This window comes from Littorina saxatilis, linkage group LG17, assembly GCF_037325665.1.
Source record: "Littorina saxatilis isolate snail1 linkage group LG17, US_GU_Lsax_2.0, whole genome shotgun sequence".
Classification (NCBI taxonomy): Eukaryota; Metazoa; Mollusca; class Gastropoda; order Littorinimorpha; family Littorinidae; genus Littorina; species Littorina saxatilis.
This window is the reverse complement of record NC_090261.1, coordinates 46,637,274-46,659,176: the sequence shown is the minus strand read 5'-3', so window position 1 is coordinate 46,659,176 and position 21,903 is coordinate 46,637,274. Positions and strand designations below refer to the sequence as shown.

Genomic DNA, 21,903 nt, shown 5'->3' with positions numbered 1-21,903 from the left:
AGAGAGAGAGAGAGAGAGAGAGAGTAGGGTATGGTTGTTGGTGAAAGTTGAGTTGGACGCTGGGGTTGGGCGGGTGTGTGTGTCAGAGAGGGTTGTGTGTGTGTGTGTGGGGGGGGGGTGGACTGCGTGTGTGTTTATTTGTGTGTGTGAGGGTTGTGTGTGTGTGTGGGGGGGTGGACTGCGTGTGTGTGTTTATTTGTGTGTGTGAGGGTTGTGTGTGTGTGTGTGTGTGGGGGGGGGGGTTGACTGCGTGTGTGTGTTTATTTGTGTGTGTGAGGGTTGTGTGTGTGTGTGTGTGTGTGGGACTGCGTGTGTGTGTTTATTTGTGTGGTGTGTGTGTGTGCCTTTCGCCTTGTATTGAGGAAATTAAACTGCGTTTGCGTATTATGTGTGTGTTTGCAAGCGTGCGTGTATGTTAGGCATATCTCAGTAGGTGTGTGTATGTGCGCGTACGTGCAATGTGTGTGCGTGTGTGCGTGTGTGTGTGTGTGTGTGTGTTTGTGTGTGTGTGTGAGATAAACAAACTATCAAGAACAAAACAAAACTGAACAAACGAAATGTTTTCCCCCCAACTCTGATTATTGCTTGTTTCGGAGACGACTGTGATTTTGACTTTTTGAGTATAAAGCCTACACGAACACACAAGCTCAATACAGCCGGCAACAAGTTCGCCGGTCGGGGCAGTGAAATACTATTTCAAATAGATCTATTTCACTAAGAATGTCAATGGATATAGGGCAACATACTTATTTTTTAAATCAGTGATTGATTAGATCGTCATATTTTTGTGACACTGAGACCAAACCATCAAAAAATTAGCAATAGGCCTTGAATCAAAGTCGTGCGAGATCTGACCTTGCTGCAAATGTACGTGTACGACTTGATTGTGTTGACGTTCAACTGGTAAGCTGGGCGATTGCAGGCTTTTATCCAGCGAAGGCAGCGATCTAGATGGTACAGATGCTTTCCCGGTTTCACAAATGGGATGAATTTCACGCCAACACAGCGTTCAGGATACCTATCATCCGTTTTGCATTGTCCCCAAGCTTGCTTCCTAAAACAAGGGAAGTAACTCCCAGAGCCTCGATATGTGGATATGGTTAATTCTTCAGTAGGGTTTGCGTGAAAACATCTCATACCTATGCTCAAACTTCAGTCGTTATCTCAAAATTTTGCGCGACAAGCTCTATTCATTACATTTAGTCAAGTTTTGACTAAATGTTTTAACATAGAGGGGGGAATCGAGACGAGGGTCGTGGTGTGTGTGTGTGTGTATGTGTGTGTGTGCGTGCGTGCGTGTAGAGCGATTCAGACCAAACTACTGGACCGATCTTTATGAAATTTGACATGAGAGTTCCTGGGAATGATATCCCCGGACGTTTTTTTCTTTTTTGCGATAAATACCTTTGATGACGTCATATCCGGCTTTTTGTAAAAGTTGAGGCGGCACTGTCACACCCTCAGTTTTCAATCAAATTGATTGAAATTTTGGCCCAGCAATCTTCGACGAAGGCTGGACATCGGTATTGCATTTCAGCTTGGTGGCTTAAAAATCAATTAATGACTTTGGTCATTAAAAATCGGAAAATTGTAAAAAAGAAAATTTTTTATAAAACGATCCAAATTTACGTTCATCTTATTCTTCATCATTCCCTGATTCCAAAAACATATAAATATGTTATATTTGGATTAAAAACAAGCTCTGAAAATTAAAGATATAAAAATTATGATCAAAATGTTTTTTGAAATCAATTTAAAAACACTTTCATCTTATTCCTTGTCGGTTCCTGATTCCAAAAACATATAGATATGATATGTTTGGATAAAAAACACGCTCACAAAGTTAAAACGAAAAGAGGTACAGTAAAGCGTGCTATGAAGCACAGCGCAACCGCTACCACGCCAAACAGGCTCGTCACTTTCACTGCCTTTTGCACTAGAGGCGGACTACGTTCAGTTTCATTTTGTGAGTTCCACAGCTTGACTAAATGTAGTTATTTCGCCTTACGCGACTTGTTTTGTTTTTTCCTGATAAACAAAACACTGAACTAACATAAAAACAAACCTTTAAAACTGCCTAACCACTTTAAAATATGGCCTCAGGTGTATACTCCAGCCTTAAGTTCACACTTGCTGAAAGACACTGCGCCAAGAGGTAGCATTGGTGTCTTTTCTGTTTGATACTGCAGTAAAGTTCACATTTGCTGAAAGACGCTGCGCGGAGTGGTATCATTAGTGTCTTTTCTGTTTGGTACTGCAGTTCAGTTCACACTTGTTGCAAGACGCTGCGCCAAGAGGTATCATTGGTGTCTTGTCTGTTTGGTACTGCAGTAAAGTTCACACTTGCAGGAAGACGCTGCGCGAAGTGGTATCATTGGTGTGTTTTTCTGTTTGGTACTGCAGTAAAGTTCACATTAACTGGAAGACGTTGTTATTGCTGTCTTTTCTTTCTGCAGCTGCAGCGCTATTCACCCTTGTTGGAATACGATACTCAAAGGGGCATTACTGCTGTCTTTTCCGTTTGCAAAGTCAATGACACTCGAGGTTTTCAGGATCTGGGCGCAGAACCAGAAGATTGTTTCCTTGGTGAGGTCAAGCCTGTTTCCACAGCACTGTCGTTACTCTCTGGCTGGAAGTCATCGTGCTGCTCAGGCTCGCCTTCCTCGACGTCTACTCTGTTCTTCTTCCCTCTTCCCGCATCGGCGCTGTTACTCCCTGCGTCCCCTTTCGCATTCCCAGTCGACCCGCTAGCATCTTCTTTGGGGCCTTTCTTTTCCTCCTGCTCCTCCTCTTGTGCGCTCTTCTCCACCTCGCGATCGAGGATTTCCACGTTGGGAGGCAGTTGAGGGATGCAGCTGGAGTCTCTCCTTGAACCTTGGTCGGGATTCTCGGGTCCGATCCAAGACAGCACTAAATAGGCAAGTCAAGTCAAAATGTTATTTCGATTAATCTTACGAGGGTACGTGAAGAAAAGAACACACAAACGAAACTGAAGACAAGAAGAGCAAACGCTCGATCGAGTCACTTTCGCAGTTCTGAATATTATATGAGGCATCAGATGGACAGGAAGAAATTGCTATTCACAACACAATGAGTCACGTTCACATAAAATTTGAGCCCGGTCACTTTTATAGTTTCCGAGAAAAGCCCAACGTTAAGTTGTGTGTTGCCGAACAGAAAAGGCTAGTTATCTCCCTTGTTTTTCTGATAACGTTCGTAAAAGGCTACAGATGTAAATACTTTGATGTAAAGAATAATCCTACAAAGTTTCAATCACATCCGGTGAACTTTGTCAAAGATATAAAATGTCTAATTTTTCCTTTGACGCTGACCTGTGACCTTGAAAAAGGTCAAAGGTCAACGAAACCATCGTTAAAGTGTAGAGGTCATTGGAGGTCACGACTAAACAAAATATGAGCCCGATCGCTTTGATAGTTTCCGAGAAAAGTCCAACGTTAAGGTGGTGTCTACGGACGGCCGGCCGGCCGGACGGCCGGCCGGCCGGACAGACTAACACTGACCGATTACATAGAGTCACTTTTTCTCAAGTGACTCAAAAAACGTTAAATTATGACAACACTGCATTTCCGCAAAAGTGGTATGGGGAGTGAAAACTTAATAACTTAAGCATAATTATATTTCTGCAGATAACTGGAACAAAATGCGTCATAAGGTATTCGAAATGCATTCATAATACATTTGTGACAGCGTATCGGGGAAACTCTGCTACATCATTTTTGTAAAATAAAATAAAAATCCCACTCTCCACAAGAAGCGGGGCAGGATTTTTTTTTCTTTTCATTTTTGCATGTGTATGTTTACAGTGAAGAAATCCTGTGTCACAGCCTGGAACAGCTCTAAATTATCCCTTTCAAATCTTACTCGCCAAAAACTCACCGATTTTACAGTGTTCAGAAATTTACTTGTATGGGTTGTGAAAGAGTGAATACTCTTGCTTTTCTTGAGGCACACTTGTCTTGTCCACTTGACATTATATAGCCCAGTCACTAGCGAGGGGTGTGACTTAAAAGACGTGGACAAGGAGCAGGTGTGGAAAGTTTGTCTCAATAAAAAAAAGAATATTAATTCACTTTTTCACAGCCCATACATACCCGATAGTAACGATGCAGGCATATCCATCCATACGTATTACAAAATGTCATTTGATAAGAAAAGTCGTATAAAAATACTCATACCGTTACATACTTCAAAATAATCTTTATTTTACGAAGAAAAAAAAAGAAAAAAATGCACACTGGCGTTCTGTGAATATGAATAAGAATAAGAATAAGAATACTTTATTATCTCATAGAGAAATTCAGGCGTGGTACATAACAATAGTACAAACAAGACATTGATTTTACATAAAACATATAGCACTATATAACAGGGAAGGTTATAGAAACACCTTCCACATACCTCTCTGTGTAGTCAAGTGGCGTACACAGTCTTTTTGTGTAATTATCTCCTGCCGGACCCAGTTTCCTCCCCTGTCTATTATCTTCCCCTGACCCAAGTTGTGTCTCCCGCTAGGATTATTGTGTGTTTACTATCGTAGGGAAGACTCTTAACCGGATTCCTTTCTAACCTCTTATCTCAGATTTAGGTGGTCGTTATGTAATGTGCCGCCAGACTGTCTGGGTATCGTTGGACGGCGTTTTGTCAAGTGGGTGTCATTTCTTTTGACAGGGTCCAATCATTGAAGATGCCAGGTAGCGTGAAGGCTCTCGTCTCTTACCCCCCCCCCCCCCCTTCTTTGTAACTGGTTGTAATCTTATGAGTTTTATCCGGTGTGCGTAATATTTCCGGTGTTTGACACCGACCCGGCTTCATGCCTCGGTAACGATCCCTTTCATTGGGCAGGCAATCTTAAGATGACACCCCCCGTTGTCTGACACCGGGTAGCGATTCCTATTGGCTTATCGCCACAGGGTATCGGAAGTGATCAGCCTTTAAAAGACTGAGCATTTAGGCTAGAGGAGAGAACGCGATTTGTGATATATTGAGCTGTGTGCTGCTCGATTGTGTCGGTCGACTTGTGGTGTTAGATTCCGATACCTGTGCTCTTGTGTTTACGGTTCACTGAGTGTGCTCACTGGGGAGAATCTACACTGCTTTCTGGTGTTAACTTTCTGGTGTTAACTTTCTGGTGTTAACTTTCTGGTGTTAACTTTCTGGTGTTTACTTTCTGGTGATACGTTAAGTAAAAGTCACGTTATTGCAACCTCTGTCTTGGCGTCTCATTTATGCTTCCTGGCCTATTTTCCCCCCTTCCACTCCACCCTATCACATCTGGCGCTGCGAGCAGGATTCAGGAAGTAGAGACCCCGTAGTTTAACACCAGAAAGCAGGGAAAGCAGTGTAGGACTAGGAGGTACTCGGCGTATCCAAGATGGCGGCCGACGGGGTTCCTAGACCCCAGTGGCAGATGTTCCCCCCTCCCAGGCTTCCTGTCTTCACTGGTGGTGACGATGGCTGTCAGCTCGACGATTTCACCACCGAGGCACGTCGCGTCATTTCCCACTTCAACATGGCGGCACTTGGAGGGGAGGGAGCAGAGTGGCTGATCCAGTCACTCGCTGGGGCTGCCAGGAAGGAGGTTAACATGCACCCCCCTCAGGCAACCGCTACGGCTGACTTAGTCCTGAACATCCTGCAGGACACGTTTGGGGACCACGCCAGCATTTCCACTCTACTAGCGTCGTTCTACAGCATCTCCCAGAGTCAAGAGGAGGGCATTCTCTCATATGCCCACAGGTTGCAGGCTCTGCGGGACAAGATGAATGCTGGTGTTGCTGGTACAGTTACCGATGCTGCACTTCGTGATCGATTCATGCACGGACTGTTCTTGCCTGCAATGAGACGCGACCTCATGCGCTTTGTGAGAGGGCGCGAGGCTGTCCCTTTTGCGGCAGTCCGTGCAGAAGCTCTCAGGTGGATGAGGGAAGATTTCGAGGTGGTGACGAAGCAACAACAACAAGCAACAGAGAGCAGCACTGAGGTACGCAGCCTGCAACTACAAGTCAGCGAACTCGCCATCAAGTCAGCAGAGCTTCGAGCTGCCTTGCACCAACGCCCGCCGGCTGCCCCTCGTCAACAGCAACCGTCCGCGAAGCCACGTTGTTGGCTTTGCAACCGCCACGGGCATCTACAGAGCAGGTGCCCTACCAAGCGGCATGGAGGTGAACAACCGCTGTCATGGAGACAGCCAAGTGAGAAACGCGCGAGTCATCAATCAACATCCATCACGGCGCAACCTCTCCTTGAGCAAAGCTGTCAGACAGAGGAACAGCATCGGCTGGCGACAACCCCCGTCCCCGTGCAGCTACACGACGCTCAGCTGATTTCATTTTGGGATTCGTTACTTAATCTTGCCCCTGTACCCCGAGTCCCTGCTACCCCAACGTTCCCGGACCGAGGCACTGTCTGCATCGCACGCCCTGTCTTCCCCCCACCCGTCCAGCCTCATCCGGTGCAGCCAGCGGCCCCTGCACCTGTTCCTCAGGCCCAAGAGCTTCCAGTGCCAGTACTGCGAGTCCAAGACCAGCCTCTGGCTAGAGACCCAGAACCTCTGGTCCATCCTCCTGCTGCTGTGCCTGTGCGCCGCTCACAGCGTATACGGCAGAGACTTTCGTCGTTCTGAGCAGTCATGGGATTAACTTGATTTTATTTATTTTGAACAGACGGACTTGTGTGTAATATAATAAGTGTGTCGCTGTCAGGTCCCCGCCATCCGTCTACAGTGAACAGTCAGGAAAACAATGTGCTGCTGTCATGTGGGCAATGTGTCATTTGTGAGACTTTTCCGTGTTCTGCTAAGAGACTGTGTACACTTTGATTAGTGATTGCCTGTTGTATTGTGTCTTGTATGAATGGGTTGGGTGACTGTGAGTGTCATCCGTTACCGTTTCTGATTTTATTTGTTGTTTCACTTGGGTGAACTTGTGTTTGATTTATAGATGTCATTTTCAGCTATTCCCGAGGCGCTGTACCTGCGAGGACGCAGTTGGTATAGAGCTGGGGGGGATGTAGTCAAGTGGCGTACACAGTCTTTTTGTGTAATTATCTCCTGCCGGACCCAGTTGCCTCCCCTGTCTATTATCTTCCCCTGACCCAAGTTGTGTCTCCCGCTAGGATTATTGTGTGTTTACTATCGTAGGGAAGACTCTTGACCGGATTCCTTTCTAACCTCTTATCTCAGATTTAGGTGGTCGTTATGTAATGTGCCGCCAGACTGTCTGGGTATCGTTGGACGGCGTTTTGTCAAGTGGGTGTCATTTCTTTTGACAGGGTCCAATCATTGAAGATGCCAGGTAGCGTGAAGGCTCTAGTCTCTTACCCCCCCCCCCCCCCCCTTCTTTGTAACTGGTTGTAATCTAATGAGTTTTATCCGGTGTGCGTAATATTTCCGGTGTTTGACACCGACCCGGCTTCATGCCTCGGTAACGATCCCTTTCATTGGGCAGGCAATCTTAAGATGACACCCCCCGTTGTCTGACACCGGGTAGCGATTCCTATTGGCTTATCGCCACAGGGTATCGGAAGTGATCAGCCTTTAAAAGACTGAGCATTTAGGCTAGAGGAGAGAACGCGATTTGTGATATACTGAGCTGTGTGCTGCTCGATTGTGTCGGTTGACGTGAACGGTCGAAGTGCTGACCAAATTTGTCGCGAAGTTGTAATCAGTCGACTTGTGGTGTTAGATTCCGATACCTGTGCTCTTGTGTTTACTGTTTCAAGTGTGCTCACTGAGGAGAATCTGTAAGTAACTAAATGCTTTATTCATTCCTTATGCTGTATTCTTTCCTTATGCTCTATTCTTATGTTTCATTTGATGCTATGATGTTTGCATATATGTACATTTTAATGCCATTTTGATCTAGCGGAGAGATGTGTTTTCTAGATCAGTTTCTAATCACTTTCATGATTTGACGCTGAAATTGAGCGTTGATAACTTCTAATATTTGATGACCAGTTGTTCTAAAGCTGTTTTAGAGTCTTGTAAATTAAAGACTCGTAAGAATCAAGTAAGGCAGACTCGTTCTCATTTTCCCGCCAGTTCAATGGGCTTTGTTTGGGTAAAACACATATACACATTTTGTACTAGCATTCCACTGGGCTAACTAATGTCTAGCACATAAAACTCGCGCGTGTATCGTAACCCATGTGTATCGTTGCCGTTTTTTCCCCATTTTATCACATATTATTTCTGGAGATCAGTAAAGTCTGAGTAGTAGTCGGTTAAAAGCCCAAAGTTAAGCCCTCAGTGCCATTGGCCCGTAAAGCTACCTATTTACGATTTAGGCGCAGAAACCCCTACAATTGATGAACGGGAATTATGGTTGACACATATTTTGGGTAATGAGCTCGTATCATGAGTTATCTTTCTTATTCTTGTCGTTATTATTCAACTCGATGAAGATGTGTCTTCATGGCGATGAACATACTTAATGATAACAATTATTTTGCAGTTGCGGTTCATGCAGTTGGTTAATTTATGTAGAGCATTTTCCAATGCAAGGCTTAGGCCTAAGGGAAGATGTTGGTTACTTCCCTTGACATTAGCTGTTGTGGAGTTGTTTAACTCACTGTGGATTCTCTTTCAGAGAATGCTGTGTCTGCAGGATTTTGGCTGTATTGTTACTTGTCTATATTTGTCATGATTATTTTGACAAATGATACAGTCATACATTCATAGGTTTATTGTGGAATGTATGTATGGTTAGGATGCATTGGTATGAATGGTGCGTTTTACTTGTTATGCCATGTACTTATATTATGTTTTCTTTTCTTTTCATGTGTCATCAGACACTGCTTTCTGGTGTTTGCTTTCTGGTGGTACGTTAAGTAAAAGTCACGTTATTGCAACCTCTGTCTTGGCGTCTCATTTATGCTTCCTGGCCTATTTTCCCCCTTCCACTCCACCCTATCACAATGTAACTAACACTAACACAACTATATATGACTCTAATTAGTAACTGCCTATTAAAAATACTTTCCAACGTTAAAATCAAAATCGAATTTTTTAAAATAATTTTTCGCCCACCTATAGGCATGAAGAAGACGGAGTTGACGGCCCCAGCCACGATGACCATGCTCATGATCTTGAAGAAGGAGATGAAGAAGTAGGACTCGGAGAGCATCAGCATGGACACACCCACCAGGGACGACATCCCGCCGTTGAAGATGGGCCCGGAGGCGTGCACGAGGGCGTAGCGGGCTCGGTCCTCGCGATGGGTGTCGTCGGACATGAGGTAGGCCGCGCAGATGTGGGCCGAGAAGTCCACGGAGAATCCCACGCTCATCAAAATGTGGATCATAGAAATGCCGCTGGAAATCATAAGGGGGGGGGGGGGGGGAGGGGATACAATTGTAATCCTACACTCGTGAGACAGATTACCCATGAGATAACGATATCGTTCAATCACTTGTGGGTATTTCATGTAAATGAGGTCATGTCAAACTAGGCTGGTATGGGGCCTGATTCTTCCAATGCTCATGATGTCAAAGTCACCGAGACAAACGTCATTCAGGAAACACTTTTGCGCTTGCTGTATGCCTTTCCTTTGGAAGAATGTTTAGAACTAACACGTCACGATATTCTCTCTAGTATGACGTCTCTTTGCCTTGACGTCAAAGATCGCACGAGGCTTTGGAAGAGATCGAGGTTCCATAGCAATTAGTAATGCTGAGTGCAAGCCATTGAATATAGTGTGTATGTGGTCCCCCCCCCCCCCCCCCCCCAACCCCTGTTTGTGATATGTTATGCTGTACATATAGCATCCTAACCGGGTGGTTTGTTCGTTGATGAGCAGTGCTCGGGAAAACTCACCTAAAGGTGAGGTCGAGAAAGTACATGAAGCCGAAGACGCAGGTGATGATGAAGATGATGTTGAGCGTGACGAGGGACACCATTAGAAGCTGTGGCAACATCGCCGCCGTCACTAGGAACATCACTGCTACCGCTGTCCCTATAGTCTGTTAAACAACATGTTGAACATTAGCAATGTAAATTCAGAGACGTTTGTTGGCTGCAATATAGTGTGGCGTGTATGTTGCAAAATCATTCAAATCACGCAACAAACACCAAATTTGGAACAAGAAGGGCAAAGCCCATACGACTCACATGCTTGACCTTGACCTTTACATGACCTTGACCTTCAGCTAAACCTAGCAATGACATCATACACTAAGAACTGCTTTACACATTTTTCCTACCCCTGAGTTGGGGTATGAAAATGAGTGCAATAATATTTTTGCACAGTTTAGATGCTGACAGTTTTCACAGGCATGCAAGCACATTTGCAGAGAGCAGTGCCTTGCAGTCCTTCTTTGCAGCATTTTGTTGTACACCTCTTCTTGCAGGCACACTTCATGAGTTCTCGGTAGATGGCTCTTCTCAATTATGTCCTGCAGCAGCACCTCACTTGTAAGGGGATTATGGTCAATTTGGCAGCTCTTTTTTCTGAAGAGGTATCGTCTAGCACTGTTCACACCCAGTACGTTGCTGGTTTTGTCCTACAGATGTACACCAAAAAGCTATTGTGCTGCCCTGTCAGTGGTACTCAGCTTACAAAGAGGAGCAGACAACCTGAAGAACGTTTCACTGACGTCTCAGGGGTGTTGCCAAACATTTTCATGTTGGGACATTTGGCCGAAACTGTCAGAAAGCTTTAGGACATCTTGGAAAATGTTCGGCTATTATTTTGGCTCATACAAAGTCACCGCAACATTGTCATTGTAGCACAAGGCTCAAGAGGGGAACACCAATACATACAATCATTGTCTTAGGAACACAGATTACAGGGGTGGAGCAGTTAAGCCAGAGGGGGGGGGGTACAACCTGGGGTCCAGGGTCCCGTTGGGGGGTCTGGGGGGCAAAGCTCCCCTGAAGCTGAAGAATGTTAGCTATTTTATAAACAATTTGTGGCTTATCCTTGATTTTAAACATGATCAACTGATGTCAGCAGCCACTCATTATTTCTTTTAACGTTAGTATTAGATAATGGCAATTTATCTTCACTGATATTCGCTCTCGACATCATATAGTATGGTTAGAAGGAAGACGTGTCGCATACTGTGACAACTAGACAATTAACTCTTCCCCCGGCTTTACAGACAGAAAAAGGAAAAAAAATTCAGATAGCCTCGGGGGGGGGGACCCCTGTAACACCCCCTGGATTATATGTTGCTGATTTAATTACATCAGACACCTGAAACTTTTTCAAACCTTTAACTTTAATTTCTTGAAAGTAAACCTCTTCCAATCTTGTGCAAATCTTGACAAACCTTGGGAAACATGACAATAAAAGACCGTGTAGGGTGAGCCATCTTGCTTGAAAACCACGATTTGGAGGATGCTTTTCATTCTCTGGCTCAGCAGATTTTGATTCGCGGTGACTATCGTCTGCTATGTCGTCTGCTACACTACTACCACTCACACTGACACTGTCCACATTCGTGGTGTTCCTGTCATTTTGTCCGGAATCACTTACCTTGGCAAAGGATAGCAAACCTTGGCCAATTTAGTTTATTTCTTTTTCGGTTGCGACATGATGTTCAAATCCAAATCGAAAGCACTGACTGACTGATAAACTATCGCGAACCGGCGAACGCAAGGGAAACCACTCTGGCATCTATATTTTTTTGCAATGGTTTCCGTTCAAAACATTGATGTTTCGTTTTTGGTATTCGCGAAGGAAATAAACGCCAGTCAGTTGACTAAGTACATCGGCAATACAATACAATACAATACAATAATCTTTATTCATCTCTAAAAGAGAAATTACAAGCTTGACTGTGTGTCTGTAAAATCAATCAATCAATCAATCAATCAAGCAGTTTTAGCAATCAAAGCCTGACCAATACAAAAAACTGGACAAACTTTGGCCGATTTAGACGAATACTCTTCGGATATTTGGCCGATAGGGACATGAAAGTTTCGGCCAAAGTAAAAATAAAATCGGCGATTGGCCGAAGGGCCGACCCAAACGACACCCCTGACGTCTTCAAATGCTTCCCATACTTCCCAAGCCTTCTGTTTCCCCAATACCATTGAAGAACGACATAGTGTCACAGCCTGTAAGGCTATGCAAAATGGGCAGACAGGGTGACTTCTCTTGGCCAATGGCTTTGGCAATGTGGCGATACACTTCACGAGCAGAAAAAAACCGCTACACAGCTGGAATGAGAAGCAGACTGTCTGGCCTCCTCTAGATCCATGGTGCAGGAAATCAGCCTGGTGTACCCTTCACACAAAAGATGAAAAGTGACATTTTTATTTGAATGTATTTGAATAATGTTTACTATCTCAGAGAGTCGGTCAAAGCCGGGGTAGCAAGCCTTCACACAACAGACCAAAATGAAAGAAAATTTTATTTCATGAATTCGTATTATTCTTACTGTTTCAGGTTTAAAAAAACACAGTTTCCAATGACTCAACTAATTCTGGAATCTTTCTGACCCCTACATTTATTCGCTTCAAACAGTCGCCAACAGAATGTTGACCATAGTGAGGGGACGGTAAACCCACCAAAATCACAGAGGTCGCTTACAAATGTGCAAACATGTTCCAATTAATGAAAATAAAAAAAGCTTACTGTTAAAGCTGGACAGGATGTACTAGGTAACAAACCTTGATAGTACTAGTGAAATTAGCTCCCTTCTGTGGCACCGGTATAATTGCTCATACTATATTCATGCAGAACGCTTGTTCCCAGGAACCGGCATGTGGTGTAACTCTTGTATATCCTGTAAAAATAAAATTCACACCAATGCACGGTCAACTTAAAATAAGCAAAAGGATGAGAAACAAGCAACAAACCAAATTTGTAAAACTAGAGCGATACCTCTTCATTTTTCAAAACCACTTATCTCATTTGATAAGCATGCACTGTATGCTTTTGTCTGTTACCTACCGTCTTTGAAAGTTTGATCACAACACCGTAAAGACATGGGGAGTGGTGTTTTTATCTCCAGCTGGTCATCCTACTATTTGGGCTACCCTCACTCAGTTTTTGACTCTACCCCTCCCCACCTCAGCCGTTTAGAGACTAATGGAAGTCCTTAACGTAGGCAGGACTAATTATCATGCCATGAACAATCTCTTTCTCCTAGCCTTTTGTTTAAAGTTCGTTTAATCTGTTTGAAATCACCAGCGTGGCGATCATGATTTCCTTACTTGTAATCAACAGATAGATCTAGATCTATCAGTATCAAAATCCAGCTAATGAGCTATTGCAAGATTAAACAAAGTCTCTGCATTTCAGCGTTTCACCCGATGAATAACAGACCCCAGGGGAGAATTAAACATTACAAGAAGTGCAAAGCCCATACAACTCACATGCTTGACCTTGACCTTTACATGACCTTGACCTTCAGGGTCAAGGTCAAATAACTAAACCTAGCAATGACATCATACACTAAGAACTGCTTTACACATTTTTCCTACCAAAATACATGTGACCTTGACCCAAGGTCAAGGTCATCCAATGTCATGCAACACAAAGCTGTTAATTCAAGACATAGGAAGTACAATGGTGCTTATTGGCTCTTTCTACCATGAGATATGGTCACTTTTAGTGCTTCACTACCTTATTTTGGTCACATTTCATAAGGGTCAAAGTGACCTTGACCTTGATCATATGTGACCAAATGTGTCTCATGATGAAAGCATAACATGTGCCCCACATAATTTTTAAGTTTGAAACAGTTATCTTCCATAGTTCAGGGTCAAGGTCACTTCAAAATATGTATACAATCCAACTTTGAAGAGCTCCTGTGACCTTGACCTTGAAGCAAGGTAAACCAAACTGGTATCAAAAGATGGGGCTTACTTTGCCCTATATATCATATATAGGTGAGGTATTCAATCTCAAAAACTTCAGAGAAAATGGGAAAAATAGCTGTTTTTTAGACAACAGTTATGGCCCCTGCGACCTTGACCTAGAAGCAAGGTCAAGATGCTATGTATGTTTTTTGGGGCCTTGTCATCATACACCATCTTGCCAAATTTGGTACTGATAGACTGAATAGTGTCCAAGAAATATCCAACGTTAAAGTTTTCCGGAGGGACGGACGTCCGGACGGACGGGGGGACGGACGGACGGACGACTCGGGTGAGTACATAGACTCACTTTTGCTTCGCATGTGAGTCAAAAATGATGTGACATTGAATAGGTATGAATTTGTAGCAACATCCCTGCATTGGTGAATGAATGCGTATTCTTGAAAACTTACCTTCAGAAACGTTGTTTTCGCTCAAATCAAAACACGCAATGTTGCGGAGGCCGCCATCTTGAATGTTCATGCTGCGGATATAAACATTTCTAACAAGAAGGGCAAAGCCCATACAACTCACATGCTTGACCTTGACCTTTACATGACCTTGACCTTCAGGGTCAAGGTCAAATAACTAAACATCGCAATGACATCATACACTAAGAACTGCTTTACACATTTTTCCTACCAAAATACATGTGACCTTGACCCAAGATCAAGGTCATCCAAGGTCATGCAACACAAAGCTGTTAATTCAAGACATAGGAAGTACAATGGTGCTTATTGGCTCTTTCTACCATGAGATATGGTCACTTTTAGTGCTTCACTACCTTATTTTGGTCACATTTCATAAGGGTCAAAGTGACCTTGACCTTGATCATATGTGACCAAATGTGTCTCATGATGAAAGCATAACATGTGCCCCACATAATTTTTAAGTTTGAAACAGTTATCTTCCATAGTTCAGGGTCAAGGTCACTTCAAAATATGTATACAATCCAACTTTGAAGAGCTCCTGTGACCTTGACCTTGAAGCAAGGTAACCCAAACTGGTATCAAAAGATGGGGCTTACTTTGCCCTATATATCATATATAGGTGAGGTATTCAATCTCAAAAACTTCAGAGAAAATGGGAAAAATGTGAAAAATAGCTGTTTTTTAGACAACATTTATGGCCCCTGCGACCTTGACCTTGAAGCAAGGTCAAGATGCTATGTATGTTTTTTGGGGCCTTGTCATCATACACCATCTTGCCAAATTTGGTACTGATAGACTGAATAGTGTCCAAGAAATATCCAACGTTAAAGTTTTCCGGACGGCCGGACGGCCGGCCGGACGGACGGACGGACGACTCGGGTGAGTACATAGACTCACTTTTGCTTCGCATGTGAGTCAAAAACGATCAAATTAAATACCAGAACACAAAAATACCCATAAGAGTATTTATTTCATGCATGTGTTATCAGCAGACAACTTCTGGTGCATTGTGAACCATTGAATTTTACATTTGCTGAGTTGGGAATATTTACTGCTGAGCGCTTTTGGTACGAACTTCATCTGCTGTAAATGCAGCCTTTTATTCCCTATCAAAAACAAAAAAAACCAGATTTCTGAAGTGGCTCTGTATCTGAAATCCCTTAAATAATAATAAGGAACAATATCACAAAGTATGATGTTTGTTGCAAGATGTGAATGATTGATAAGTGCGTCTGCAACATACGAGCCCCACTAATACAAGCCTCTAAAATTGCAGAACTGGTTCTTTTAAGCATACAATATAATTTGAATTGCCATTCGAGTTACAGAACGAACTGTACAGATGGATTTCATTTACTTGGGGTTGAGACGGAAAACATTGGCACGGCCAATTTGAGAACACGCACAGGGAGACAATTATGGTGGCCGGAAGTATGATATATCTTTGAACAAAGATACCAATTTTGAAATTATACTAACTTTTGGAGCTCATTCCGTCTATTAATTTCACTAGTCATTCTTTGTATTGATCAAAGTGACTTGTATCAAATATAACTCAATAATGGCGCTGGAATGCGAGTTTTTAATGTACAGCGCTCAAATTCAACATGAGCAGCAAGAGAAGCACTAGGCTACGTACCTGCAGCGTGGAAGGCAGGATAGCGATGGTGTGTTCCAGCATGATGAAAACCGGCTGAAATACGAACATCGTGTATTCCTTCACACCATCCGCCAGCTCGCGCATGCGTATCATCATATCCGCCTGTTTGAAGATGCTGACGTCATTTTTGGTCAGTACGAAGCACCTGTCACGAGATCGGTATTTTTCCTTTCTGTTCTAATTCTGTTGTGTTCTAGTTCCAGTGTGTGTGTGTGTGTGTGTGTGTGTGTGTGTTGTGTGTGTGTGTTGTGTGTGTGTGTTTGCTTGACTGCGTGTGTATAGTGCGTGTGCGGGGTGTGTGCATGCTTGCTTGCGTGTGTATAGTGCGTGTGGGTGTGTGCGTTTATGTCGGTAAGAATACTATTACTACTTTAAACCAGGGGTAAAGTTACATGCAGCACTTGATGTATCATTTTACAAACCAAACTATCAAGGCATCATGCTAGTTGGTATTCAATCAGCGTAACATTGTCATTGTATTGGCCTGAAACGTCAACACGCTTCAACAGGTACTGTTCATGAGTATTCCTGACTCGCTCTTCAATACGACTATTTTCTTTATTGCTGCCTGAGCACTTACCTTTCAAGCAGAACTTTCAACGTGAATTATGTTTTCTTTCCTTTGAAGTTATGCATAGCATTCTGCAACATGATTTTTACCTCTCCAATACATGTATCTTTATATCAGAAAAAGATCCCGTATTTTGTTCAACGCTTCTCAAAGAACACTTCATTCACCAAAATAACCTTTCTCGATCATTGGTTCTTCATTTTGAAAACGTTCGCGGTCTCTTAGTTTTTTATATTTGTTTTTCTCTCCAAGGTCTCAGTGCACTTGTTTTTTTGTTGGTAATCACTGTTCCAAAAATATCGTGCAATTAAGTTTGACCTTCAATGCACATTGCCATGTTTATGTACAATACCTCTGTCTTTTATTCGTTTATTTCCTTCTTCGAATATGTATGTGCTGTTTGAAATATGTGTTTTTGAGACATACAGGCGTGAAGCTACATGCAATAATATAATGAATTTACATCAAAAATGCTGATGTGCCATGCTGTAAAACATGTCAACAAAACAAACACAATAAAAGCATCGCATACAGCAATAAATGTCAATAAACATAACCATATCGTTATTATTATTATCGAGTTTTAAAATGTCGGCACTGCTTTACACTGGTCAGTAACACACAACCTAAATGTAGGCATGATCCAAACACACACACACATCCACCCACACATACTCGCACACCTGCATTCCCTCACACGCACCCTATTTCATTTTCACCTTCACTACTGTATTGTCCCTGGGAAATTCGGGTCGCTTCCTCCCAGTGGAAAGCTAGCAGCAACAGAGTCGCGCTACCCAGGTGTCTGCGTGTTTATGTGTATTCAGCCACCTGCACTTATGGCAGAATGACCAAAGTGTTTTACATGCCATTGTGGTGACACGGGGGTGGGACATGGCTTCCGTCTCTGGGTCTGCACATAAAGTTGACCCGTGTCCGTCCCGGCCCGAATTCGAATCTGCGACCTTCCGATCACAAGTCCAGTGCTCTACCAACTGAGCTACCTATATAAACTAACTTAATGTGTACTGAATTACATATTCAAAATTTTCTTATAATTATACATTTCAAAAATGAGGATGAAAGTCGTTTGTTCATTTCAATGCTTGTTATGCATTCATAGCGCTCACTTCCCTTTGTTTATCAGACATACATCAAGACATACATCATTTCCTCAGAACACTCTTACCTGGAGGCCAGAACAGAGGTGTTTGTCGCATCAAACTTCACGTCATTGAGGCTCAGCTTGTCCATCAGCTTGAGGTACTGCAGTAGACCTTGCGTGAACTGGACCTTGTCCGCGGCCGCTTCACTGGTGTTTGGATAAAACGGCGAGCGGCTGAACTGGTGAAGCCAACAGCGCAGGAATTTTGAGTTCATCAAAGGGTCTCTCTGGGCCTCGTTGAGAACCTCTCGGAACCTGTCGCCCTCTGTGAGGGGGTAAAGTATGCGCGGGTTATAAGGTTGTTATTGTAAATAGCCTGGAATATTATAAGAGGTTTTCATTTTGGTATTTTGCCCTCATGAGCGTTTGTTTGTGCCCACACAAGCCTGTGTGTGTGTGTGCGTAGGTGTGTATGTGTGTGTGGGAAAGTCCCATCATTATGTGTAGCGAACATCTGAGATTGTTGTTGATAACGATAGAGTCATTTGAGTTGTGTATTGTGTACGTGATTGTGTTGCATTTATGTAAAGTGTATTTGTTTTTAAATGTGTAGTGTTGCTGTTATTAAGATTATTATATTTAAGATTAATTTAAGGCGTATACGTTGTGTATTGTTGCTGTTATTAAGATGATTATATTCAAGATTGTGAGGCGTTTATAACTAGTTTAGGATTTGCGCCCTATAAATACCCTTATTACTATTATTATTATTATAAGGTTCTAAAAGCTGCATACTCGTTTTCGGCTACAAGAACAAGGCGAAGAGGAAGAACAATTACTCTTCCGGCGTAAATCACTATTCAGGCTCTAGACCCGTCCATGCTTTTACAAAGGACAGAGGCATCCTGGCTTCCGCTTGAACACATATTAATAATCTACAGCCTTGTTTTTTTCTGTGTTTTTGTTTTGTTTTTGTTTTGGAATTGATTCGCCATAAAGCACACAAGCCAATGGTAGTTGTCCTAGGACCTCATATATATACACCTTACGAACACAGTACTTTGACAGTGGGAAAAACAAAGCATCGACTGATCCTGTCCGTATTCGCCGACGCTATGCTAACTTGGTTTTTCTGTCCCCAGAACTAGTGTCTATTTGGGACATAACGTGGTTAGATGCAAGGATGGCGAGCGCAAAGCTATGCTAACTTGGTTTTTCTGTCCCCAGAACTAGTGTCTATTTGGGACATAACGTGGTTAGATGCAAGGATGGCGAGCGCAAAGCTATGCTAACTTGGTTTTTCTGTCCCCAGAGCTAGTGTCTATTTGGGACATAACGTGGTTAGATGCGAGGATGACGAGCGCAAAGCTATGCTAACTTGGTTTTTCTGTCCCCAGAACTAGTGTCTATTTGGGACATAACGTGGTTAGATGCAAGGATGGCGAGCGCAAAGCTATGCTAACTTGGTTTTTCTGTCCCCAGAACTAGTGTCTATTTGGGACATAACGTGGTTAGATGCGAGGATGACGAGCGCAAAGCTATGCTAACTTGGTTTTTCTGTCCCCAGAGCTAGTGTCTATTTGGGACATAACGTGGTTAGATGCGAGGATGGCGAGCGCAAAGCTATGCTAACTTGGTTTTTCTGTCCCCAGAGCTAGTGTCTATTTGGGACATAACGTGGTTAGATGCGAGAATGGCGAGCGCAAAGCTATGCTAACTTGGTTTTTCTGTCCCCAGAACTAGTGTCTATTTGGGACATAACGTGGTTAGATGCGAGGATGACGAGCGCAAAGCTATGCTAACTTGGTTTTTCTGTCCCCAGAACTAGTGTCTATTTGGGACATAACGTGGTTAGATGCAAGGATGGCGAGCGCAAAGCTATGCTAACTTGGTTTTTCTGTCCCCAGAACTAGTGTCTATTTGGGACATAACGTGGTTAGATGCAAGGATGGCGAGCGCAAAGCTATGCTAACTTGGTTTTTCTGTCCCCAGAACTAGTGTCTATTTGGGACATAACGTGGTTAGATGCGAGGATGGCGAGCGCAAAGCTATGCTAACTTGGTTTTTCTGTCCCCAGAACTAGTGTCTATTTGGGACATAACGTGGTTAGATGCAAGGATGGCGAGCGCAAAGCTATGCTAACTTGGTTTTTCTGTCCCCAGAGCTAGTGTCTATTTGGAACATAACGTGGTTATATGCTAGGGTATTCGCCGACCTAGATTTATTTGTTGAAGTAGAATAGAGGCCGTATGCTAATTCCATATTACTACTCAATTTGACACCACAACTATCGTTGATGGTCAGCGCACAGCACAATGGCCTTGCGCTCGTTCTGTAGTATAGAACTCAGAAGATCAACACTGTGTTCTTCTGAGTTCTTTGGATTTTTACTCCGAAGTTCATTTTATGGTGAGCGTGTTGCGTGTCACACCTATTTTTGAGTTTGTTTAAATTTTCAAGCATTGAAATGAAAACGCGACTTTCTCCCTCGCTTTCAAAGACTTTCAAAGTCGCTTGTTCTTTCCAATGCTTGTTATTCTCTCAGGTGCCAGGAGACATGTTCCGAATAACTCTCACTTACTCTAATACACATGCCGTATGCATTTAGAGCTCGCACTCCATTAGTTTAACAGCGCTCTGCCTCAATCGTTTAAGATTGTCTTTGTTATAAGTTTTAGTTTTGGCAAGTCAAATCATGTGCGTAAGGAGGGACCTCTCCAGACATCAAGCATGACAAATACTTGGAAAATGTGCAGGCAGCACAAAAAAGCAAAGAAACAAATGGTAAGAAAGGCAACCACGCATTACATACCCCTCACCGCCACCCCAACACCAACAACAACAATCCGACGGTAAGCAAGCATAATACCTTCAACGCCATAGTTGAGTTCCTTGTACAACAACAACAACAACAACAACAACAACAACAACAACAACGTCGCATAAGGCGAAAATACAACATTTAGTCAAGCTGTCGAACTCACAGAATGAAACTGAACGCAATGCAATTTTTCAGCAAGACCGTATACTCGTAGTCCACCGCTCATGGCAAAGGCAGTGAAATTGACAAGAAGAGCGGGGTAGTAGTTGCGCTGAGATTGAGAAGGATAGCACGCTTTTCTGTACCACTCTTCGTTTTAACTTTCTGAGCGTGTTTTTAATCCAAACATATCATATCTATATGTTTTTGGAATCAGGAACCGACAAGGAATAAGAAGAAAGTGTTTTTAAATTGATTTCGAAAATTTAATTTTGATCATATTTTTTATATTTTTAATTTTCAGAGCTTGTTTTTTTTATCCAAATATAACATATTTATATGTTTTTGGAATCAAGAAATGATGAAGAATAAGATGAACGTAAATTTGGATCGTTTTATAAATTTTTATTTTTTTTTACAATTTTCAGATTTTTAATGACCAAAGTCATTAATCAATTTTTAAGCCACCAAGCTGAAATGCAATACCGAAGTCTGGCCTTCGTCGAAGATTGCTTGGCCAAAATTTCAATCAATTTGATTGAACAAGAAGGGCAAAACCCATACGACTCACATGCTTTACACATTTTTCCTACCAAAATACATGTGACCTTGACCTTGGGTCAAGGTCATCCAAGGTCATGCAACACAAAGCTGTTAATTCAAGACATAGGAAGTACAATGGTGCTTATTGGCTCTTTCTACCATGAGATATGGTCACTTTTAGTGGTTCACTACCTTATTTTGGTCACATTTCATAAGGGTCAAAGTGACCTTGACCTTGATCATATGTGACCAAATGTGTCTCATGATGAAAGCATAACATGTGCCCCACATAATTTTTAAGTTTGAAACAGTTATCTTCCATAGTTCAGGGTCAAGGTCACTTCAAAATATGTATACAATCCAACTTTGAAGAGCTCCTGTGACCTTGACCTTGAAGCAAGGTAAACCAAACTGGTATCAAAAGATGGGGCTTACTTTGCCCTATATATCATATATAGGTGAGGTATTCAATCTCAAAAACTTCAGAGAAAATGTGAAAAATGTGAAAAATAGCTGTTTTTTAGGCAACATTTATGGCCCCTGCGACCTTGACCTTGAAGCAAGGTCAAGATGCTATGTATGTTTTTTGGGGCCTTGTCATCATACACCATCTTGCCAAATTTGGTACTGATAGACTGAATAGTGTCCAAGAAATATCCAACGTTAAAGTTTTCCGGACGTCCGGACGGACGTCCGGACGGACGGACGACTCGGGTGAGTACATAGACTCACTTTTGCTTCGCATGTGAGTCAAAAATGAGGGTGTGACAGTGCCGCCTCAACTTTTA

The 21,903-nt window shown here is 42.8% G+C and overlaps 1 protein-coding gene across 1 annotated transcript in view; it reads right to left on the bottom strand.

Moving 5' to 3' along the window:
* Positions 1-557: 557 nt before the first annotated feature.
* LOC138953485 (patched domain-containing protein 3-like) overlaps positions 558-21,903 on the bottom strand; it is an 83,568-nt gene continuing 62,222 nt past the window's right edge. The window contains exons 12-16 of the mRNA XM_070325328.1: positions 17,677-17,917; positions 15,896-16,061; positions 9,833-9,978; positions 9,047-9,330; positions 558-2,910 (exon numbers count right to left, since the gene is read on the bottom strand). Of these exons, the coding sequence (XP_070181429.1) occupies positions 2,549-2,910; positions 9,047-9,330; positions 9,833-9,978; positions 15,896-16,061; positions 17,677-17,917 (1,199 nt within the window). The 3' untranslated portion in view covers positions 558-2,548. The remainder of the gene's footprint in view (positions 2,911-9,046; positions 9,331-9,832; positions 9,979-15,895; positions 16,062-17,676; positions 17,918-21,903) is intronic.